We start from the raw sequence: 25,141 nt of genomic DNA, 5'->3' as shown, positions 1-25,141 counted from the left end.
ATTCTTTGTCTGAAAGCACAGCAAAGGTATCATGTTTTCTGTGTAGTCCAACATCATCTGTGGCTCCTGTCAACCCAGTCACATGCATGCTTTGTATTTGGTGTCCTCTATTAAGCCTTGTCCACTTGTTTCATTGTGAACCTAATGACTGTGTTATAATTTGATCCACTGATAGGTTTCTGAGCCCAGAAACATTTGTGCAAAAAGGTGTCTGTTCAGCAGCTTTCTAAATTGATATGTCTGTGTTCAGAGTAAATGGGATGCAGGGACAGGAGCTGTAAACCTTACAGTTCATACCTTTGTAACATCAGCAACTAAGTAAGCACTGGAGTAAGTTGTTGTCTTAGCGTGTCTGCATGCAGGGTGCTTCAGGAGTCACTGTGCACATGTAATTCTGTTTCTTCAGGTAGACAAACTCTTCTTTGAGACTGAATGCTTCAACATCTTGAGTCTGAGGTTACCAGACACAAGTGAAGTGTTGATGCTACTCTGTAGCCTTTGAGGAAGTCCTTAAAGAACTAGAATTGTACACTGCAGTTTATTTGCTAGAACCAGATAATCTCCATATTGATAGAAATGCCTGTTTTATTTTGAAAGGGGAATAGAGTTTTGTTGTTGTAATCCAAAAATGAGAAGAAACTGAACGATAACTGTAGGCTAGAAAGCACGCAAAAGAAACTAGCCTGTGCCACTTGAACCCACGTGGGGATTTCTTTTCTATGTTAGTATGTGTAATAAGTACATATATACTTTGATGGTAAGCTGTTTATCAGAAATCTCTACACTTGCCTTGCATGCTATGAGGGTTGTTTTATATCACTGGTGCTGCCAGGTGCCCTTGCAGTAAAACTAGCTTGAAATAAATACTTTCTAACTCATTTGAAAATTGATCACTTGATAAAGCACTGTTGTCTTATTGACTTGGGGATTTTGATTGCACACTCTGAATCTCTACTGGTTTAAAGTCCATTTTGGTGCCAGGTAGGTTTCGAACCCAGGCTGGCAGTGTCCTTGCATCTTGCAGATCAGACGCTGTCAAAGCCTTCTGAGAAGTCAGCTCATCATAGTGTCCAAAGCATGCACCAAAATAATCCAGAGCATGCACCACAAGTTAGCATACTGATTTTTTTAAGTTGCTTTCTCACAGTTTATATTGCAGAGTGTATTGCTTAATCCAGTCTAACTGGACTGCCACTGAAAGAAATGGGTTGACCTGGCCCATATGCTGCCTTTTTTGACTCATTTTCTCTCTGAACACTTATTGTAGCTATGTAAAGTCAGGCCAGTTTCTTGACATTACAAAAAAGACGTCTTTGAATGTTCAGTAGTGGTGCAGTTTCCGAAAAGAATTATTCTACTATATGCCTTTGAATGCTGAGTCTACCTCAGGTTAAAACTTTCTGATTATCTACTTAGATGTTGTTTTGTGCCAGTAGTTTCTCTGTTTTTCCTTTGAATCTTAGGTGGCAGTAGCAGTCTGTTGTATATTTTCTTTATTACCTATGGAAGGGAGTACACTAATATTACTATAAATAACATAATGTGGAATCACTCTGTGCCACTCTACTGAGATCAAGATTTAGCTCTGCCACTTGCTGCCTGTGTATGACTGGATGTTTTGAGATCTTAGGCTAGAAACTGTTACATCCCACTTTTTCTCTTGTCTGATTATACCCCTGGATCTCTAGGGATTATAAATCAGATACACAGTCCTTTGCAGGACTGATCTACCTTGTTTGCCTTTCCACATTTTGTTAGTAAGAAATCTGTGTGTATCCTTAATGAAACAGGTTACAAGGCTAGCATTTGACTCGGTTGACAGGAAGGTCAGTCAGATCTCTCTATATTTGTCACTGTTGTCCTAAGCTATGCCTTCCACCTTTGTGAATGTGCCATTATTTTGGCATAGTATATAAGCTGTTTGGCCCAGCATTGTCAGGTTATGGATTGGCCATGAGTAGAATTCTCTGCAGTGGGCTTTAGGATACATATTACATGTAAAAGATTGTGAAATTGATTGCAACTGTTGTTAGATAATATACAAAGTCTTAGAGAGATGTTTATGGTCTTCTGAGACTGTTTCCCTCCTTTATCTGAAAACTTTTGCCTCCTGGCACTTGACTAAAAATAAAATTTTCATGGTTGACCAGACAAACGAAAGTGTTTCTAGTTTTGTTGTTTGTCTGCTGACTGAAGAAGACTTTGAAGTTTGTTTTTGAAAATTACTTACAAAAAGACCAGACTCATAACAGAATATTCTGTTGTTGGTATTTTCTACTTATGCTTCTGGCTTGTAGCTGATTGTATTTTTTTAGGATCAGTCTTCTGATGTGTATCCTGTAGGACTAAGAAATTCTACTATATATTAAACTATAGCAATTGTTGTATTACTAAAATAGTTTCTTGTGGAGAAAGATGATGAAATCTTTATCTCAAAACAAGAATTGCACTGCCCCTTTGCAGTGTTACATCTGAAGTAATCTAAAGGGATCTTTCTGACAAAATATTCTTTGGTGGTTTGAAAAAAATACTTAGTTTCTTATATTTAGACACTTACTGATAACTTCCCATTGGTTTTGTGAAGGATTTAATATAAGATGGTATGATCTCAAGAACAGTGAAGTGGAGATTTTTGTTTGGGTCTCACCCTGTCCTCGAAGCTGCATCTGTTCAAGAGCAGAAGTTCTTGTCCCAGCTACAATTAGACCACAGAACCGGCCTTTGGGCCATGTGGACATCTGTCTTTACATCAATTTCTTGTTTTGCAGATGTGAGGTTGTTAGCTGTGTGCTGCCATTACAGTTTTGTTATAGGTACAGGATTTGTGCTGACTCGTGTTCTTTCATTTTCAATTTTGTTGTTCATTAGGTATAATTTTTTTTTCCCCTGGACAGCAGACTAATTTGTAAATTACTCACTGATTGTATTTTTTTGTTCCTTCCTCACTGATGGGCTGTTTCAGGTTATTAGCCAGAGCTTTTTCTAGACATAGCACTTTACATTTGCTTGTTAAAGGTGTCCTAACAGGCACTTTAAGGTGCCTGTTTTAGCTGTCTTAAGGTGTCATATTTTTTCGGTTGCCTTCTCAATATCCTTGATCTCCCCTCTAATTTAAAGGTTCTCTTTCACTGTAACTCTTCCCGTGTTCATCTTTCATTAATTCCTAAACCAACCACTGAGCATTTTTATCTTTTGGAGACGGTGTCTGTTTTGAGATAGGTCTTTTGACACAATTCTAAATTTGTAATTTTAAACAGAATAGAACTTGGGTAAAGCTTTTATCTTCTGATCTTCCTTCACTTCCAAATTTTCAAAAACAACAGTCATGCTAAAGAATACCACTGATGCAAATGGAAGATCAGTCCTTCATATGTATTGCAAAACATATGAATTTTTAGCATGAGATTTCTGTTAATGAAGAATGGGCTAGCTAACTGTTTTAATAGTTAAAATATATTCTTTATTGGAAATTTTCATTATGTCTCTGGAGCTTTGCTGTAATGAAGCATATACAAATGGAGTTACAAAATCTCCTCTGTTGTGCTATACCTTCATTCTTGCCAACCTCATACTATATTTTCAGATTTCTTAAGTCATGATGTTATCAGTGGTAAGAGTTATGAAGTTCTAGAAACTCCTGTAAGTGATGGAGTGTTTGCCAGTTTAGGTATGGTATCGTGTGAAACATTTTGAATGGATTTCTAATGCTGATGAGCTTTTCTAAATATGTACTGTTTAACTGAAGTCTTTTTCCATTACTATTTGGACCAAGTCATCTTGCCATCCTCTCTAAAATTCAGTATAATAGACATGACATTTCCTTTTAAACACAGTTGCAGTTGCTTAGAATAATGAGTATTATCTAGATTGGAAGTTTTTGAAAAGGCAGTACAATGCTACCATGAAATGACCGTTCTGGCAGAAGTGGTGCTGAAATGTACCCACAGTTAAGATTAAAAAAAACCCTTCATTTTCTAGCTATTCTCATATTCCAGGTACTAAGCTTTACAGCCTGGTTGTGCATAGCTACATTGCACAGTGGCTCAGCCTTGTAGCTATAAACTTTTCATGCTGTTTTTGTTTTCCTACCATAGATTAAAAAATACAGGTCAGGGTGTGTGCTGCTTCTTTTGTAGGCATAAGAACTTCGCATTTGCTTGAGTAAATGGATTCTTGGTACTGGGCAATATTATTGTATCTGTATTTCCCAAATAGTAATCTCTCTTCAGCTGATTACATTTGGAATTGCTTTGCATGGTCTCTTGAGATGTGAATTTGGGTTTTGATCATAGTGTTTTCTCTCAGCTTTGTGGCCAGGAGGGTAACTTTGATTGTTTTCTGACAATGTTTGTTGTGGGAAGTTCAAGAAATTTTGTAATTCTGTGCTGGAAGTGACCGGATATGAAAGGTTTTGTTGGGTGGCTTAGTTTTTTTTTTTTTAGTTATTAGGGGAGGGTTCAAAAAAAACCCCCAAAGAACAAATTAAATACAAAACCCCACACCTCAATATCTATTTATTATTTTCTGAACAGTAAACAATCTTTTGAACAATATTACTATATTAGTTATGTCTGTTCCAAAAGTGACAGAATTCAGAATAAAATTAAAAATTGAAGACAGTACTTCTTCATCAGTCTTTTAATTCTGTGTAATAGTTGTTGTTTAATTCCACTGGCTTCCTTAGCTTCTGAGGTTGAAAGATCAGTCTGAGATACCCAGTGATCTGTCAACACAAACTGTTGCAGAAGAGAAGTAGAATTGTCTTCTCTACTTTAGACTGTAAAGTTTAGAAATTACTTTTTATCATGACAGATTGGATCAATTTCAGTAATTACTGATATGGGAATTTTGCTGGAACATAGAAAGTGAATTTTTGCTAGTTACTTGAAATAAAATAGAAACTAATGGACAAGATACTTCTTCAAGACACTACTGGTTGCTCTGACCTCATATAAAATCTGCTTTGTTTTTCAGATTTTGGATCACTCTTTGATCTGGAACACGATTTGCCAGATGAACTGATCAGCTCCACGGAACTGGGACTCACCAATGGTGGTGACATTAATCAGCTGCAGACCAGCCTTGGCCTGGCACAGGATGCAGCCTCTAAACACAAGCAGCTGTCTGAACTTTTACGGGCTGGTAGCTCCCCAAATCTCAATATGGGGGTTGGTGGCCCTGGCCAGAGCATGGCCAGTCAAACCCAGCAAAATAGTCCTGGAATGGGAATGTTAAACAGCATGGTGAAAAGCCCCATGGCACAGGCTGGGTTGACTTCTCCCAATATGGCAATGGGAGCAAGTGGGCCAAACCAGGGTCCTTCAGCCCAGTCCACAGCAGGAATGATGCCAACAGTAAACAGTCCAGTTAACCAACCTGGCATGGGAATGAACACAGGAATGAATGCTGGCATGAATCCTGGAATGTTGGCAGCAGGCAATGGACAGGGGATGATGCAGGGGCAAGTCATGAACGGTTCAATTGGAGCAGGCAGAGGGCGACCTAATATGCCCTACCCAAACCCAGGAATGGGTGGTGCTGGTAACCTGTTGGCTGAGACACTGCAACAAGGCTCTCCGCAGATGGGAGGACAGGCTGGACTGAGGGGGCCTCAGCCTGGAGCCATGAACAAGGTAAGACCAGCTAAATGTGGCTTTATCACCTTCTTCCTTGTTGTTGACTTTGTTTTGTAACATTAATCCCTTTGCAGTATGGGTTCTATAGAATAAGATGTTTTATTTCTTCCTTTCAAGAGTCCTGGATCATGTGGTAAATAGTTTATTTGCTGCTAAAGTGCAATTTATGTCAGTCATGGGAAATGAAAACTGAGTCTTAGAAAACAAGCAAGACTATTGCTAGATTAAAAAGCCTGTTCTGGGAATCTTAGGGCAGTAGAGATGAGCCATACTGAAAAGCAACTTAATTCAAATATTTTGTTTCATACTTTTTCCACAAATGTTTTTTTCCATCTAAAATGATGCTGGTAGTGTGAGTGTGATGGGAATCCATCAGGACCTTTTAGAAGTTGGTACTTTTTTCTGTCTGACACTTAATCATGAGAGTATTTGAGGTCAGCTGAGTATTTATGCTGTAGCAGATGCTAAGAGGCACATACAGGTGTGAATGGACTGGCCGACTGTATGTGCTAAGATGTGTGTTGGCCTTATTAATAAATGGGTTGTTTGAATTAATGGTAGAGAATTAATGCTCATATAAACACCTGGAGACAAATGTTGGGTTCTTAGAAGACAGCAAGCTTTCTGCAGCTTCCTTTAGGAGAGTAAACTAGAAAGCTAAAAAAATTAATCCTTTTTATATGTACTGGAGAGGGAAATAGGTGTGCTTCTGTAATTTAAGAGTTTGGAAGAAAGTTCTTGTCACGAGTCACTGAAAAGATTAAAGAAGACCTAGTGGTTTAAGGGACAAGAAGGTGTGTAAATTTAAAATTTATAACTAATAATTAGCTTTGTCCGAGTAGGGAGCCACTTGAGTATTTTAAGTTTTTTGTGTTTTGATCAAAAGCATAGAAAATTCCTCAATATTTCAGTCCGCTGTAGGTGGGCATTTTGTGTGTTTTTTTGTTTACAAGGGGAACATTTTTCCAAGGTGCTTTGCTATAGTGGAATGCCTATATCTTGGAATGCCAAAAGTCAGTCCACTTGGGGGGCTTGGAATGATACATCTGTAAATGTATTTGAAAGATAAATGAAATTATGCTGTGTATTATACTTTTTATATGCTCTAAGTATTAAGTAAAATTATTTTGGTGTATCATTATTAATTATTAAGTTCTTTTGTCTTTGTTGGCTTAAGATCAGTGTGCTGCTATCATTTGTTCTGAGAACATGTCTAGTAATGAGTTGATTTTGTGGTCTGGTCACTTCCAGATAGTTTTGCCTATTAGGAAAGTTGTTGCAAAGCTTGATGGCTACAGTAGAAAATTTGTATGCAGTTTACAGCAGAAATAAATATGTAACTATTGAGAAATATTATTGCATTGGAATTATATAGTGTCCTGTTCATTATTCATTGGCTATAAAAACAAATTTGCTTTGCTCTTCAGAAAATTGTAAAAGATGTAAAAAATTGGTGTACTTGGTATTTGGATGAAATGCAGTTTTTTAATCATCACTTACCAGAGCTAAAGTAGGGTTATGCACTATAATAAACTCATTTATCTAGGGGAAGTAAAGAAAGGACACAAAATTAAGCTTTTGGCTGGTGCAGTACAAAATCAAATTGTCTTCCTCAGTTGCATCAATTCCAAAATGGGCTGTACATCCAAAGTATAAGAACATATTGTGCTATTGGTAATATTCAGACCAAATACATGATAAATTCTGTTTTTTAGTTCATAGCCCTGGGGTGGTTAAAAATACTTGAGAGTTCTTTAATTGATGATAAAAAACCTTGTGACTACAGTGGGTATAGCCCTCATACAGGGGTTGAAACTGCTGGATGAGAAAGAACAGTCTGAAATGGAGGCTGAAATTCCAGAATGTCTTCAATTGGTTTGGCTCTTGGCAGGGAGCCTGTGTTTCACTTCATGCAGTGGAGTTAGCAAAATCTGACAACAGTCATGTCTGAACGCTTTATCTCTCCACCCATCTGCTTTGGTTTTTTCCCACCTACAAATCTTCAAAAAGTAGATGAAAACAGAAGACCTTAAGCAGTTGTTTCTAAAAGTAATTTTTTTTTTTAATTGGTAAATTTAATACCGTGTTGCTTTTAAACGGAGTTTCTGTAATAGCTTCTGTAGGTTTCCTTAATCTCTGCAAAAAATGTGCATTATCCAGGAACTGTCCTTCAGTAGGAGGAATAAACAGACCAGACACTTTGGTTGTGTTCAGCTTCATCAACTTGCCAAAACCAGGCCCTTCAGGTGATGCGAGGGTTGCCCCTGTGAGTTCTTGCTCAGTGAAACAGAGATGTGTTGTCTGCAATGGTTTGTGCAGAGGTGATGTTAACTAATTGGGAGGGAGGGGTAATGGGCTCTTCTAACAGTAAAGATGAGCTTGAAGTGGCTAGTCAGGTTGGAAAGCAAAATTGGTTATGTGTCTTCTTTGTTCTGTTGTCCTGTGGAGTTCCTGAAACATTTTCTTCCTTTCGTCCCAAAACATAGGCAAGCAGTAGAATGGAACACTTGCTTTACATGTTAGCTATGTACTTCTCAGCTTTTTTAGTTGCTACTTTTTAGGACTTGATACATCAATGTAAATGGTGGATTTGGGATCATCTGATGTACGTAAATGTTTACTGTCATAATCTGGCACTTGCATTCTGTGCTCCAGTGCTGCTGTTTCTTATGTGATGTGAGCAGTCACTGACACGCAAAGAAGCAATTCTGTCTGCATGCCATTTCTGGGACAGTTGCATGACAGACTGTGTTGTGGAACTAATCCAGGCCTGAAACTCAAGTGGTCATTTAAAACAGAGAAAAAAGAATTTAATTTTAATTGTTTTTCTGATCCAGTTCATACTCATGAATTGAAAAGCTGGTGCTGGTGTTAAGGAGGGGACAGTTTGAAGGAGCTGATACTGCCAGTCAAAGGAGGGTTTGGACCCTGCTTTTTCACAGTACCAGCTTAAAAATGCCCTTGAAAGTCTAGCCTGAAGGAACTGTAGAAGTTTGGAGGGGGAAGGAATTGTTCCAAGTTTTTCTTTCTTGAATAGCTCTTTGTTTTTCTATGTGATTGCTTGTGTGCAAGTTAAGAGGACAACAGAGACATGCCTGTTACTTTTAAAACAGAGGTTTGGAAATTGAAAGAATCAAAGCATTATAATCAGTGTTTTTCAAGCTTTGTTTCACTATATAGTTTTAACTTAGAAGTAAACAGGTAGCAAATTCAAGCTCTATAATAAGTTAAGAAAGACTATTTCCTGTTTTGAACCATTCTTCACTTAGAATTCTATCTACAGCTTTATTATATTAAAACTTTCATTTGGTTGTTCCATTGTGTTGAGAGAGTCCAGTTATAGTCTTACTGTCCAGCCTTTTACCAGGGGAGGGGGGTGTTTTGTGTGAGTTGATGTGTGCATTTCTGTGATACCAGTGTAACAAAGTGACTAAGTTCACCTGTCTTTCAGGTAGTTTAGATTTCATCTCCCACTGAAATCAAGAAATCTTCTGTTAACTCAAGTAATGAAATGGATGTGAAGACAGTTCAGATTAGTAAGGGCATTAGTACTACCTCTGCTATGTGAGGATTTCACTTGCATCTGAAATTACCCGAAATGTTTAGAGTTCCAGTAGTAATTCTTTGTTATTGGGCTTACTGTTTGAGTATATACAGGATTCTTTCCTATTATAATGCATGTACTTGGTTTTACTGGTTTGACCTCTGCTAAGAAGAGTTGATGGTAATAATTTTACACAGACAAATGTAGTTCTTTAGAATCGCCGTAACTTCCTTTAAGTAAAACAGGAAATGTCAAAATAATAAAGTTGTGCTCAAAGCTGCAGAGAGTGAAGAAGATTGCACCCTCAAATTGTAAAATTGGTTAAAGAAAATGAAAAAATAAAAGCACTTCCTTAGTGTTAGCATGCACAGTGTCACATTTTAGGTAGAAGACCAGTGTTTTTGATTGCCTTATTATTTTAAATACCTGTTTGATTCAACAGGTAAGTTGGAAAAAAAAGCATACACCATATACCAATTCTATCAATTTATGCAGTTTCTCCATTATAAATTCTCATTTTTAAAGAGTCAGATGGAATTTAATAAAAATAATTTTCCCATTTCAGAAAAATTAACTTCTACTTGTGAACATGTGGATATGGAAAGATACTTGATGCCATCAATATGGTCTTAAACAATTGCATGCACTGCACTTACCCTGGTAGAGATACATAGTTAATACTGCAAAAATTGGATTATTTGGAAGAATGATACTAAAAACTAAATGTGAACATGGAGAAGAAATAAAATTATCTCTGCAGATCTTAACACTGGTCCTTGTTCAATTTTGTTGCTAATATCTTTTTGTCTTTCATATATTGGACTATCAGTGAAGTAGTTATTTTTACAGAGAAACAGTAGAATATTGTAATGGGTATGTGCATAGCTATAACAGGTTCCTCCTTAGTTTGTTCTTTAGTGTCCAACAGTAAAACTAGAAGTAGAGTTAATTACTTGACTGTTTTCCAAACTGAAGATGCATGTTCTTAATGGCATTAAAACAAAACTTTGGGGGTTTCTTCCCCTGGTAGCTGCTCTTCTCAGATGAGGGCAGCTTGTGGGCAGTCATGTCTGAGGGTGCTCATTCTTGTGAACTGGGATGTTTCTTGAACTGGATGTCATCCATGCTGTTTACATGGTGATAGGTGCACATCTTCCACCATTTTGGTAGTGATAGCCCCAGCTTCCCTTGGAGGCAAAAAAAGGCAGAAGCTGAAGCCATTTGAGATTACCTTTGCCACCTATTAGCCACACATCATTGTCTTTTTGTTGTTTTTCTTGCTTCCTCCTCCTTCCTCTTTTACTGAGATGTGTATGTCTGTCTGCTCCTCCTTGTGTGCAAATCCTTGCATATATGATGAAAGCAAGTAGAGGCTGTGAGGAGAGGAAGAAAAAAAACAGGTGGGATGGATAAGATGACAAATTGGAAGAGCAGTGGAAGGAGGAGGTGGTCAGGAAGAAGTGAGTAGAGGTTGCAGTCACTGACTTGTAGCTGTGATTCAGCCTTATGTGTTTTTGCGTGGTATTGCAGGTGAAGCCTCGTACTTGTCTCATGCAGTGGTACCAAGAGCACCTTTCTTTGGTTGGGTCCTCTGCTCTCACTTGTATATTTACCCTTCACTTCCACTAGTTCATTAATATAATGATAAACTATATGTCAGTATTTCTGGTTATTCCCTACTGATAAAATTCTACGGGATTATTTTATCTTCCTTCTATAGTAACAAGCTCATCTATGTCTTCCTGCTTGTTTTTCTTATATTCATGTTTCTTAACATGTCAAAGCAAATGACATGAGCATGCTCCTGCTTCTTGTGCCAGGGTTACAAGGCAGCCTCTTGCCAGGTGAAGAATCTCACAAATGATCTTTATTTTGACTCAGTCTGGAGTTTTTATGCATGTTGCTAGTGTCAGGGTAGGAGGTCTGTGACAGTAGGAACAGGGTACATTGCTGTGTGGTTCAGCTGTGGGTGGACCTGGCAGGTGTCAGTGTTACCTGAACCAAGTGGTGGCTGATGATTTGTTCCTTGAGACCTTGAGGCTTTTGGTTTTTAGCCTTCTTAGGTGTCACCTGAGTGCATGTTTTTCTGAGTCAGTTTGGTGTGCTTGCCCTCCAGTCTGGCCTGTGCTTCTCTTGTCTCTGTCTCTCCTGTAGGGGAACTGAGGATTACCTATGTCAGGAGCAGCTCGTGAGCAGGCATTTTGTCCTTCTACTGCTGGGTCCCTGAGTACAGCAGGATAGAGGAAGTCCCTTGGTTGGGTAAATGATGGTTCTCAGCCTTAGGAAGAGTAGAGTCCTTCTTTTCTGCCATGGAGACAGCCTTGTTTGAGGGGGCTGTTTTTGCACACCCAGGGTGTGAAAATGTCTTCAGCCTTCACTTCTGAATTCTTTGGTTAGATTTCTTTTTTTTTTTTTTTTTAAGGCTGCAGAAGTCACAGAAGTCATGTGAGGGCAGTTCTAGCGATGGCCAACATACTCTTGTGCTTTAGTTCTCAGGTGTTGTCTAACTATGGGGTTAAGATTGTTAATGAACATGAACTTCACCTAGAAATTTCTTGTTTTGAGGATATATCTGCCTTCAAGACACTTTCTGGAGCTGAAGGGATCAGGCTATCTTACAGGAAAACATCTTTTTTCTTAAGGAAGTCCCATTGTCAGACCTCCACCGAGGTTTGAGACAGCATCGACAATAGGGAAGACTCCTGAAAGTGTGTTTGCTGAGTCCTTTTCTTCTCCCTTTCCATTTCTGCTCAACTTGCACATAAGATCTTACTAGGGCCCTGAGGAAGAAGTAGGAAAGGTTTGAATCTTACCTGTTCAGTGTTTGGCAACAGCTGCTTCATGGTCACTTTGTGTATTCATTGCAGGGAAGACTCGGCAGAGGTGATGCCAAGGGAGATAGAGAAAGGGAAACACTTTTATTTCTGCCTGATCATTGAATAGTTTGTTTATCTGCCATGTGTAGAGATACTTTTAATTTCTCTCTAATGAATTACTGCTGTATGATAATGGTTATTGCTTGTGTGTGAAGGAGGGGGCTGTCCTCAAGTGAATTCACTTGTACACACATATATATACATATACATAACAGGTATCTAAAGAGGCAGCTTCTTAAGTGAATTTTATGTTGTTCTTCCTGTAACTTGGGTTTGATCTTGCTTTACTTTGTAAATGCAGACTGAAGGCTATTATAATGGATTGCCAGGTATTACAACATGTAAAAGGAAAGTGTTTGACTAATTGCAGGTAATCTCTGATCACATAGGTTTCATCTCTGTGCAGGCTGGAGGAACTTGGTACTTTCAAAATTACCAGAAACAAGGCTTTTCTACTAGGAGGAGGATGCTTTGAGAATGAATGCAGGAGTGAGTGAAAACAACCTATCACAGGAGCTTGTATGCATTTCTTTGGATGCAGGAAAATGCCCAAACTTAACCCTTAAAACATTAAGGAGGCTGAACAATATCTAGTCAAATACTAATGTGAGTTGAGACACCACAGGTCTTTAAAGTATTTTTGTGCCTTTATGGCAATAACAATGAGTTATGGCTCCTTGAGGATCCTGTCTGAGTAGTGATGAAAACTTGGTAATTTAAAAAAAAAGATACCTGGTTTTCCTGGTCCTCTGTTTGGTTGCCTAGTTGTTTTGGTCCTAAAAGGCCATACTTCTCATAAAAAATAGATGGGACTTCAAGGAATGGAAGAAACATGTCACAGGATGAACAGCTTTATTGTCAAGATTGCTTCTAAGTGTTCTGTAGGTTCTGGAGCATTCTAAGGCAACAAGTGGGTATCTTCTGGTATCATAGAATTGTTGAATATGCATAGTGTATGAAATACAGATCTACTTCCACTGTGGATGAATGGTTCAATAGATTTGTTTTGTTTGCAGAGTTCCTTCCTTCTGGCTCCTTTGACCTCTGGTACTGCTCACTGCAAACAAGTTACTTTCCCCATGTGACTATGTGTGGCATGCCCCACGCCTGTGGTTTTACCTATGCCTGTGTTGTAGTCTTAAAGTGAAAACAGTTTTGTACTGAAGATGCTGACGTGCAATGTTAAAACTGTCTGGAGAGGAGTTGTGGGAGTGCTGACAGTTGGGTAGGAGGTTTTTGGGATAAACCCTGCTGATATGAATGAAGGTGGTAGTTGTCTCCATTTGGACTTCGCACAGATGCAGGGAGCAGAAAAACTCTTCCAGACTTGAGTCATATAGTGCATGGTACAAATTTGTGATTGGTAAAGCTGAAATGAGAAATCTGTTTAAAAAAAGGTTTTCTAAAGAAATAATCAGGCCAGTTCTGAATGAATTGACCTCAAAGATTGGTAAATTGACTTTGCTATGATCATAGGAACTGCCTGGTTGAGGACTGGTGTGATGGGTAAATGCACATAAAGGAGCAAGGGAATAGGATCAGTATTTCATTGCAGCTGGTTCATGGCTGCGATTGCTCTTGCTTCTCTGACGTATTCATTTACCCCATACGTTGTCAACTTTAGCTATCTTACTTGAGCATCTTACTGTTTTATTTCCTAGATGGGAATGATGAGCAATCCCAATCCTTATGGTCAGCCATATAGTCAGAATACTGGGCAGCAGATTGGAGCCAGTGGACTTGGGCCACAGATGCAGAATAAAGCTGGACTGCAGAATAGCTTACCACAGTTTCCAATGGACAAGAAGCCAGTTCCTGGGGCTGGAATGCCTAACATGGTAAGTACAATGAAAGATGTCTCCAGAAATGTTGTAATAGACCAAAGTTTAGCTCTGCTGTTATGATGATGGCTTTTGCTGCTGTCATAGCCAGTGTCAGTACTGGGTGTGTACTCTGAATCCACACATCATGGAAGCACTTCAACTCCTAAAAAGGCTGATATGAAGGAGAGGGTTGAGTTGTGCTATCTCTGTTGACAAAATTAAAATAAAATGTAACTCCTTAACTGAAGTGAGCTTTGCCACCTATCATAGAATTGGCTGGGTTGGAAGGGACCTCAGAGATCATCGAGTCCAACCCTTGATCCACTACTGCTGCAGTTACCAGACCATGGCACTGAGTGCCACATCCAGTCTCTTTTTAAATATCTCCAGGGATGGAGAATCCACTACTTCCGTGGGCAGCCCATTCCAATGTCTGATCACCCTTTCCATAAAGAAATTCTTTCTAATGTCCAACCTAAACTTCCTCTGGCACAACTTAAGACCGTGCCCTCTTGTCTTGCTGAGAGTTGCCTGGGAAAAGAGACCAACCCCCCCCTGGCTACAGGGGGGCTCCTTTCAGGGAGTTGTAGAGAGTGATGAGGTCTCCCCTGAGCTGCCTCTTCTTCAGGCTGAACAGCCCCAGCTCCCTCAGCCTCTCATAGGGTCTGTGCTCGAGTCCCTTCACCAGCCTGGTTGCCCTATTTGGACATCTTTGCTCTTCTACCATCCCCTCTCATGTGGCTGGTGTATTGGGCCCCTTCTTCTCATTGTAGATTTGTTCTGAGGATTATTTTCCTGTTCATACTCACTGATGCTTTTGGGAGAGAGAGAACTACTCCTTCTCCAGTATGTGTGGTAGAGCTTAGAATCTCCAGTCATGTGTTTGTTCCTGTTCTAAATTACACAGACCAGTACTGATGCTGGAGGTTCCCTGGCTGTTCACTGGAGGTTGCTGTAGTTAGCCCTTTTGCCTTCCCTCCCTTCCTGCCCCCCCCCCATTAGTGCAGCAGAATTTAAGGAACGGGGAAGTAAGACTGGTGGGAAAAGTGGATGGCCAAAAAGTGGGTGGTCCAAGCTTATGAATGTCAGTTATTAACATTAGGTTCCCCAGCTTGAGCTTAACACTGGTGGCTGAATGCATTTTTCTTATTTTCAAAGCTTAAATTGGTTAGGGGTATGACATGCAACTTCCTGTCTCTTTCTGCACTGATTTTTTTTTTTTTTAATTTGGAACACAGATTCACATTTCTAAATAACACTTATGTTTCTCCTTGGTTCAAATATCACACCCCCCAGGAGTGTGTATTTCTTAACTTTATTAAACCATTTCCAGGTAACCTTTTGAACCTTTGAATTCAAAAGAGCTCAATGCTGAGAGGGTTTTTTTAAATTTTTTTTCTTAAGTTGAGTATGAAACATTAGAAGTCTAGCAAAGCAGTTGATTGTGTGAACCAATAAAGAAGCAGCGAAAACTTGCTGTTCAGAACTCCAGCTGTCAAGCTTGTGTTCAGTGCAGAGAATATAACTCTTTTGAAGTTGAACTGCTACCCAGCTGAACCAAGGGATGAAAAGTTGCTGCTATCTCAGTTGTGGCTTAGAACAAGCTGCAAAGAAGGCCATTATGGTCAAATTGGAGCATATACAAACCCTGGGGGGACTTGAGTAATTGGTCAAGTCTCCTTGTAAAATGAAAAGTATTGAAGAGCCATGGGATAACTGAGGCTTAGGAATGCAGGTAGCTGAGCTCTCAAAATCTGGTGTTCTCCAGAAATAGCCTCAAAAACCATCTGTGAGGAGTCTGTTAGAAACTGAAAGCTGTTGAACTGAAGTGTAAGCAACACAGACTCCCTGAGCCTCTCATCTTTGAGTACTCCTAGAGTGTCACCTGGAAGAAATATAAAGAAGTCTGAAGAAACATGCAAAGTACAGAAGAAGTACTAGATGTTGCCTTGCTTGGCAGTGCTTCTGTAGCATGTATCATCCTGATCTTGTGCTTCATCTTTATCAGAGACTAGAGATGCTTTTTTCAAATTCCTACATGCAAGTTTCCCAATGGAAGAAGGTTTTCATAACTTTCCCTTTATTCTCCTCTTCTAGGAACAGTCAAATTGAAGCATCTTATCATGAAAGAAGAGGGAATACTGTTCACTCTTAAAAATGCTTTCTTCCATTTGTGAATGCAAGGATTTTGAACCTTTGGATTCTGGGTTCAACTTCCTTGCCCACAAAATCAGGAGATTTGATGCTTAAGTGCTACTAATGTTTTCTGGTTGGCCTAGCACTGCACATCAAGCTGTCAGCATGTGCAAAGTTCTGCTGGTCTTTGATAAGGCAAGAGCTAGAAATAGGAGAGCGATATGGGGAGGAAATTGTCACTGACAAGAGAATTATTGCCAGGACTGTTGCTAAGGGGTATATTTAATGAGTCATCCAGAACTACAGATAGGTGGGTTATTCACTTAATCACAGAATATAGTAGTTGTTTCTCTTATTTGATTTCGTTGTTGTTTACTTGCTAAGTGGATTATTCTCAGAATTTCCTTTCCCCCTTCTCCAGGGCCAGCAGCAGGCTCCCCAAGTTCAGCAAGCTGGGATGGGGCCAGCAGCTTCTCAAGGAATGGGGTCTGGAGCACCGACAGCAGATCCAGAAAAACGCAAACTCATTCAGCAGCAACTGGTTCTCCTCTTACATGCTCACAAGTGTCAGCGGCGAGAACAGGCTAACGGGGAGGTGCGACAGTGCAACCTTCCCCATTGCAGAACCATGAAGAATGTCCTGAACCACATGACACATTGTCAGGCTGGCAAATCTTGCCAGGGTAAGTGGAGGAGCAGATATAGGCATGTGGTCAGCATTTGCAGGGTGCGAAGGGCTCTTAGAGTTGGGGAACTAGTGGGTGGCTTGAGAAGTAGTTCTTTAACCTGTCTGTCCCCTTAGAAATGAAAATCATAAACTTCTGAGCCTTTGAAGTTTAGGCAAGTTAAAGCAGGCAAGATTGCACAAAGAGGTGAGCAAAAATCTTGAGCTTAACTGTGTAATTCACCATAAGATCTTTTGGATGCTGTCTACTGATAAGGGTAGACTCAAAGCAGGAATCTGCAAGTAGGAGCCTACCTGTCTCTCTTAAAATTGAGACAAATGTCAAGCAGTAGGCTAGCCAGGAATTAAGCTGCTACTCACACTGGTGAACTCTTAGTCTACCCTAGTATCCAAGGAAAATTATGTGGCTCTTTTGGTAGCCTAGGCTCATCTGGGTTGTGCCAGTTGCTGGTAATCTCATTTGCTTGGTACAGTCTGCCTGATGTATATGGTATTATCCTTCAAGCCATGGAAATGAAGGCTTGGGTGTATAACAAGAGTTTTCAAGTAAGCTTTAGTTGAGCTAATAGTACTTTAAGAAACCTGGATGCATTTTCATGGCTAGTTACTGCTCAACTTTTTCAAGTAATACTTTACTGACGTGTGTTGAGAAAGATGTGTGCCCTGAGAGAAGCAGTTCCTCCTCCCTACTGAATTTGTGTTGACCACGTGGAGATACTCACAGTAGTTGGTGAAGTTTTTCATTCCTCTCCCTTTCTCAGTGGCACATTGCGCGTCTTCCCGACAAATCATCTCTCACTGGAAGAATTGTACGAGACATGACTGTCCTGTGTGTTTGCCTCTCAAAAATGCTGGGGACAAAAGAAATCAACAATGTAAGTCTACTGAGGAGTTCTGTGTATTGGATAAATCATAAAATGTATATTAAGAGTTAAAACTCCTTGCATCCAGGTGATAGTGGTGATGCTCTCAAACCTGGAAATATGCAATGTGATTTCTGTCTTGCTTGAGAATTGCAGAGCATTTCTCTATCTCTGATAGCTAGTGTTTGTGGAACCTTTCTAATGTCATTTGATTTTTCTGTCAGGAAAATGGTAAGGGTAGACAAGTCATACCTCTCTCAAATGATGAGCTCTTCACTATCACCTCTTCCAGTTAGCCAGGTTCTGGAGACAGATGTGCACACACAGACAGTTGTGTTATTTCAGCTCTGATATTTGGTTATGTCTTCATCATTTGTATCAGATGTCTCTTTCCCCTTCTCATTGTGTCTCTTTGTTCTTCCTGTCAACATCTTTGGCAAGATTTTTGTTGTGTTACATGGATGTTTTTTTTCTCCTTTCTTAATGTTACTTAGAGTTTTTCTCATGACTCATGTCAACTGAGATGTTTCCTGTTTTAAGAAAATTAAAGGAGGGGAAAAAAAAAAGTATTACGGTGGTGATTGAAGACCTGTATGTGCACTTTTGCCTTCAGCCTCTGTGACGTGGTCCACCTCTGTTTTCAGTTTGAAGCTAACAGATGTGTCCTAAATGCTTAAAAATGGGATTTTCTCTCAACAGAAAACACCGTTTTTGGTGTTTTGGTGAAATGGGTGGTTGGGTCAAAACTTGTCTCCATTTCATGACAGGTTTTCCAGACTTGGCTTCTTCTCTGCATGCTCCTAGAAGGACATGTTTTAGTTGTGAACAGTCGGTGCACTTTTTATGTTCTTTCTCTGTTTTGTGGACCAATTTGGCTACCTCCTGCTGCCCTTACTGACTTTGTACATCTCTTCCAGCACTACTGGGTGGAGCTGCGGTAGGACTTGCAAACACAGGCTCCGTGGGTGTGGGGCAGCAGACAACACCCAGCTTAAACACTACCAGTCAGATAGACCCCAGCTCCATTGAGAGAGCTTATGCAGCCCTTGGACTGACCTATCAAGGCAACCAGATGCAGACACAGCCCCAGGCTCAAGTAAAGAATCAGCAACAAGGACAGTCACCCCAGGGTCTGCGCCCTATGAATCCCATGAGTAAGTTTATCTCTTAAGTGTTAAAACACAAACTACAAGCAACTTTGCCATGCTATTTTTAATGGAGTTTCTTGTAACTTAGTAGCTTAATAAAGCTAGTTGATTTGCAAAAGGTATGGCTTTGAGGTATTTTTTACTTGACATGGCAAGCTGCCTAGTGAAACAGGAATGTTAGGGGGCCCTGATGCCTTCCTTGGAGAACAAGTTCATCTGGGAAAAGTATCTTCTTCAGAAAAATGATTTTACAACAGGTGAGGTAGGAATTATTGTGGTCTGCATAACAATAGGGCTAGTTTAGGAGAAGTAGCAGGATATAGTGAGGACTGCAGTGTGGAAAGGTGCAGGCCTAAGTAAATCAAGCAAATGTTTGATTTTGGCAGTTAAAAAGGGAGACTTAAGGCAAAGGTTGAAAGCTGTGTTCTACACCAGCTTGCTCTCAGATGGCAAAAAAAAATTGAGAAGGAGAATGAAGGGAAGGGAGGCTGGAGGCAGCAGGCAGTTTTATGAAGACTTAAGCACTTGGTTGTGATATTAGAGGTATGTATTAAGCTGAATACCACTTGATTTCAGTTGATTTCTCTTGTGTGCCGTGTTTAATTTTGCTTGAAATACAGAATCTGTAAGATTTAGGTGTCCTAACATGAGAAGCCTGGTAATGACTTCATGCTACTTTCAGCTTCACAAAGTGATACAGACAAAAATGAGCTGCATTTTTCTTTGCTATTTGTGTCTTAACTGTAGTGCATGAAGAAAACAGGCTATTTTTTCTGATGGTTAAGATATGCTGTGATTATTAAAGCAGATTTTGGTATATAACAAAATAATACAGGGTGTTTCTGCATAGTATTGTCAGTTTTTCCTTCAGTAGTACAATCATTGTACTATCATGTTAGTCGTAAAATCCTTAAGTATGGAGCAGGGGAGAGGGGAGCTTGTCAGATGGTAGGGATTTTTAAAATTTTTTAAATCCTTTGTGAATGTATATTCTAAGCCTCTGAATGACAAAAACTTCCAACTTCTTCTAAACAAAAAAACCCAGAAGTGGTTAGTAATGGTGAATTTTGAGTTAGGATGTCCCATAAAAGAGCCATAATGTTTGCAGCAAATTGAAATTGCTTGGGTTTTGAGAAGTTCGGGAGAGATGTGCAGAGGAGTGATGTGTTGTGATGCTTCACTTGGACATTACCAGTGTTGTGCCTCAGACTTTTTCTAAGATTGTAAAAGGAAGAGGATAAAGCAAGCAACCGGTAATTAAACTCCCTTCAGGAGAAACAAAATACTAGAAAGCCTAGACCCTTGTTATTGCAAAACATTCACTGATTTTGCACAGTAAATGGGCTTATTTAAGAATACATATTGTTCTGTTTTCCAGGTGCAAATCCAATGGGAGTGAATGGAGGAGTAGGGGTTCAAACCTCTAATTTGCTTCCTGACTCAATGTTACATTCAAGCATGAATTCTCAAAAGTAAGTTGAATTATTCTTTGCACCCCAGTGATTTTGTTGTAATCTCATGGTGGTACTTGCATAATCAGTGGGGTAAATGCCATTGATGGCTATCTCTCCCTTTGGATTTTGTAGCTTTTGTTACAATTTTCCAAATCCTTGGGTAGGACAGCATGTACTCTTTCACGGCGTTGTTTTGGTGTCTGTGCAGCTATTTCTGCAGAGTTTGTCCATTGATTAGGGAATGGCTGAACTAGCACTTTGTCCTAACATTATTCTAAAAGAGACTATGACTGTAAGATGACTAAGCTTGGGCTAGACTTTTGCCCTCAATTCTTGCTCTGTTTTTGAAGCCCCATGATGAGTGAAAGCGCCAATGTTGCCAGTTTGGGAGCCATGCCAACAGCTCAACCATCCAATACCGGAATTCGAAAGCAATGGCATGAAGACATTACTCAGGATCTCCGAAACCACCTTGTTCATAAATTGTGAGTAGCTTATACCAAAATAATCTCCAGTTAGGTGAGTTGCTGCCTCTGAGGTGGGGGGGGGGGGGGGGGCAGGAGGAAGCCTGGCTTTGCCAACCTAGAGGGCCAGGGAATGAGTTTTGTCAAGGTCCACGAGAAAACAGAAGCCCAAAAGGAGCTTCATCTGCTGCACTGGGGCTGTTGCATTTTAACTGTCCCGCTCTGTACCTGATCCATCTGCATGTCCCTGGGAGCAGTCTGTCATCCTCAGTGCTGCACTCTGCCGTAAGATTTGCTTGCTTCTTTGTGTTCAGGTCTTTGGGGTTAGTGCTGATGTCCTGGGCTGGGTACATCCTAATCACACGTGTGTATTTTTCCCTCCCACTAGAGTCCAAGCCATATTTCCTACTCCTGACCCTGCAGCACTGAAGGATCGGCGTATGGAGAATCTTGTGGCGTATGCTCGGAAGGTGGAAGGAGATATGTATGAATCAGCAAACAGCAGGGTGAGGGGCCATCCTCTATTGTCCAGTTGTGTGTTTGTCTGCCTCAGTCCCATTGTAGTTGTGGAGGAATAGGAGTGAAAGCAGAAATGAGAGTCAAGCTGAGGGAGTGTGTGTTCAGGAGCTGCTGAAATGTGTGTGCGTGAGGCTGTTTTGCAAGCTTGGATCACTGTGACCTGTTGCCTTTAGTTAATGCGTGTTTCATCTTCTTTCCTGACTTTTATTTGTCCCCAACAGGCAGAGTACTATCACCTGCTGGCAGAGAAGATCTATAAGATTCAGAAGGAGTTGGAGGAGAAACGAAGAACCAGACTACAGAAGCAAAACATGATCCCAAATGCTCCAGGCATGCCACAGGCTCCTATGAATCAAGGGCCCAACATGGGACAGCCACAGCCAGGGATGTCTGCAAGTAAGAACAGTGGGGTTACTGACTACCTGGTGTAGGGGAATGCTATGTTGTCATTTTGTTAGGCTGGTTACTCTTTTGTCTGTCTTGTTTCATAGGTCCCTTACTTGCTCAAACTTAAACAGAACTTTGTCTTTGTTCAAAAGTACTTGCAAAGTCTTTGCTTGGCTTATATGTTAATTAATGACCATAGTTTATCCAAAAACCTTAAGTCTTCTGAACAAATGGAAATACTGTTAAGTTTTAAGCCTACTTAGATGGTGGAGGAAATGAAAGTTGCATCCTTAGTGTTGTAGAATGTCTCATTATACTCGCCTCTAGAATAAATTTAATAATATCTTCAGTTACTTGAAGAGAAATATATTTTCATAATATTCAGTTGTGTGATGTTTCAAATCATAGCTATTACTTCTGTTGCTAAGCAGATAATATGATTGAAATGTTTAGGTATTTATGCCTTGGAAAGTTTAGATGCTACTGTGGGGTGTCTTTGTTGCCATTTTGTTGTTTTTGGTTTTGGTTTGGTTAGGTTTGGTTTTTTGTTTGTGTTTTTTGGTTTTTGGGCAAATGGCCTTTCCAGCATGCAGTGAAAACCAGATTTGACTTTTTTTCCCCATGCATCTGTCTTCTGTTTCACAGTAGTTCATGTTAATGATCAAAGCTGTCATGCTGCAAAAGAGTGTAGTATCTCTTTACAGCACTGGGAAGGGGCAAGGTGCTGTCAGGTGTCTAGTATATTTTGATTTGGTCAAGAGATAAAAAAAGGTAACACAAATTATTATGGGTGGTATTTCTGCTTAAAGAGTGGAGAGAGGCATCTGCTGACATTGTAATCTTTTATTTCCAGTTAAGTCCAATAATGAAATGCAGGATTTAAAACTGTACATTTCTAAATTCCATCCCATACTCTGATATAATTGTAATAGACAACATTTGGGGTTTTTTGTTATCTCTTTGAGCCACAGTCTGCTTCCATATGTGGTTGGACTTTTTTCTTCTAATTCTGACAACTCTGGAGCCTGAAGTAGTCTTTCTTATAATGCAGCACAACAGTTCTACAAACATATTTTCTAGAGTATTGCCCTTCTTCCTCCCCCCACATGACCGTCTCTCCTGAGAGCTCCTTCTCAAGAGACTTTTTCTCCTTGATTCTTTCAGTCTTGCATGTTCTTAGATAGCTCTACAGTTAAGAACAGAGTTGTTAAGGCACTTCATGGAAACGGATGTGTAGTTGTTAGTGATGTAATAAGTTGTCTAAGAAGATAGGGTCAAAATTTGAATTAGTCATCTGAGGACACACACCACTGCAGAAAGATCCAGTACCTCCAGGCATATGCTACAAGAATCTTCATCCAAATTACTTTTTTCCTGCTTAAGTTTGAGCATATCTTGGTAAGCCCAATTCTGTGTCTTTTTATGCTTGAAGTCAGAATTGGGTCTTACCAAGGTGCATTACCAAGATCCAAGAAAGATTCTTAAAGGTTGATGCAGTGACTTTATTAGCTGTAATTTCTGCAGAAAGTTGATCTTCAGCAGTATATAGGACACCTTTGGTTATTTGGTATGTATTCTGGTAGTTCTCAAACTTCAGAGGTTTGATAAATACTCTGAGCGCAGAGGTTCATGTGGACTGTAATGCTCGTGAGCTACTGATCTCATTATTGTACCTTGATAACATATCTCAAATTTGCCCTCAATTTCTGAACGGCAACTGTAGTTGGAGGCTTTCTGTCAGTGGGATGTGCTTCTGTATTCAAGGAAGTTTCTAGTTTTGCTTCACACTTTGAGGACTCATCAAGAACGTTCAGAGTTACTGGACTGTGTCAGTACATTTTTTTTTTTTTAAACACGGAAGTTTAGTCTTCAATTTCACTAAAACGCTTGGTGGAGAAAATGTGGTGGTCTTCTAAATGCTGTAATCTCATTGAAATATCTTTTTTTCCAGATGGTCCTCTTCCTGATCCAACCCTGATACGTGCCAATGTGCCAAACCAGATGATGAATCGCATGCAGGCACAGCCAGGTAAGAAGAGTTGCTACTGGGATTTTAAAGGCATCTTGGAACTTGGCAGCTCTTGCTGAAGTGTCATAGCCCTTGTTTCATCTGTGTTTTTTCTGTATGGTTAAGAAAATAGCTTTTTATATTGTATAATTCTTACCTCTATATATATCTAATAGCATTTTATGATATTGTGAATTTAAGAGCTGCATGTTTGCTGCTGCAGTGTTCAAAAAAGAATCGATGCCATTAGAACTTTTGATCATGAGATAGGATCGTGGGGTCAGTAGGTAGGACCAAACAGGGTAGGACCAGTCAGCTTAGATGAGGACATGGTGATGGTAGAGTGAAGATTGCTCAGAAGAAAGGGGTAGAACCTTTGTTACATATTCAAGAAGTATTGTAGCCAAGCTATGAAGTTCTTAAGGAAGTGAAGATGCAGTTTGGGATAATTTCTAATATGTAATTAAAATAATGCAACTTCCTACAGAAAACTGATCTTCAGCAGCAGATGTGACCCTTCTGGTCATTTATCATGTATTCTGGTAGTTTTTAGACTTCAGAGCTTAGATAACAGTGGAAGCAAGACTAGGGGGGAAAAAAGTCTGTGTTCTGAAGGAATGTGGTAACTTGGACACTTGATATTTAAAATCACACCGTGTAACTGGTTGATAGGAAGAAATGCTTCATCGTATTGCATGCTGGAAAACAGGTTGCTAGAAAAAGAGATTAGGAAGAGACTGTCGGCATTTCTTCTCCAAATGTTCAATGGTTCCCAAAGAAGAATTCAGGCCTTTGCTTATAAGTGTCTTTTTTTTTTTTTTTTTTTTTTTTTTTGGCACTAATACACAGGAATGAATCAATTTGGGCAGATGAACATGCAGCTGTCACCGATGGGACCCCGCCAAACCCCTCCTCTTCAGCACCCTGGACAGCTAAGCCAGGCCGGGACCATGAACCAGGTCAGTCCCCCTGCCCTCTGGGGCTCACTTCTCTTGGTTGTGGTTTCCTTCAGTAAACAAGAGAAACTTTCAAAGTCAAGCATTGTTTCTTCCATCTCTTGACCCTTCTGTTACTCACTTCACATCTTCACTGAAAGATTTGTCTGGTAAGCCTTTTGATCTTGGTAACAATTGCCTAAAAAGTGAAATTTAAGTGGCTTTTTGTGCCGTTGCATCCTTAAAACAAGGAACAAAAAAAAAATATCTCGAGTTGCAGTCCCAATCTGAAATCGGCATCATTTTCCTTTGCTTACAAGGGAAATCATAATTTCTCTTTTGAGAGGAGCTGTAAGCAGACGTATTGTAGCCTACAGATAAGCATCAAGCATCAACTTCTGCAACAAGATAAATGTGGGGTTTTTTTATCGAACATACTGGAGATGTATGTACTTTATATGAAATGAGTTCCTTTCTTTTCCAACAGATGGGATTTCCTTCACGTATGCAGCAACCAGGAGTTGGCCAGCCTTCTGGTCAGAATCAGTTTCTACAACAGACCCAGTTCCCGGCTTCTTCCCCAGGAATGAACACAGCAAGCATGCCCATGACTCAGCCTGGCAATCAGACACCAGTTTCTCAAGTAAGTTTCTGATATCTGAA

At 39.9% G+C, this 25,141-nt stretch overlaps 1 protein-coding gene across 1 annotated transcript in view; it reads left to right on the top strand.

Moving 5' to 3' along the window:
• The window catches only part of EP300 (E1A binding protein p300), a 61,326-nt gene that overhangs the window by 10,835 nt on the left and 25,350 nt on the right, over nt 1-25,141 (top strand). The window contains exons 3-14 of the mRNA XM_030469456.1: nt 4,975-5,633; nt 13,718-13,894; nt 16,437-16,698; nt 17,462-17,575; nt 18,481-18,717; nt 20,090-20,183; nt 20,516-20,650; nt 21,018-21,135; nt 21,370-21,544; nt 23,487-23,564; nt 24,393-24,502; nt 24,966-25,121. Coding sequence (XP_030325316.1) covers nt 4,975-5,633; nt 13,718-13,894; nt 16,437-16,698; nt 17,462-17,575; nt 18,481-18,717; nt 20,090-20,183; nt 20,516-20,650; nt 21,018-21,135; nt 21,370-21,544; nt 23,487-23,564; nt 24,393-24,502; nt 24,966-25,121 — 2,315 coding nt within the window. The remainder of the gene's footprint in view (nt 1-4,974; nt 5,634-13,717; nt 13,895-16,436; nt 16,699-17,461; nt 17,576-18,480; nt 18,718-20,089; nt 20,184-20,515; nt 20,651-21,017; nt 21,136-21,369; nt 21,545-23,486; nt 23,565-24,392; nt 24,503-24,965; nt 25,122-25,141) is intronic.

The sequence above is a fragment of the Calypte anna genome, chromosome 1 (assembly GCF_003957555.1).
Source record: "Calypte anna isolate BGI_N300 chromosome 1, bCalAnn1_v1.p, whole genome shotgun sequence".
NCBI classification, from domain to species: Eukaryota; Metazoa; Chordata; class Aves; order Apodiformes; family Trochilidae; genus Calypte; species Calypte anna.
This window is presented reverse-complemented; position numbering and strand designations above follow the sequence as displayed.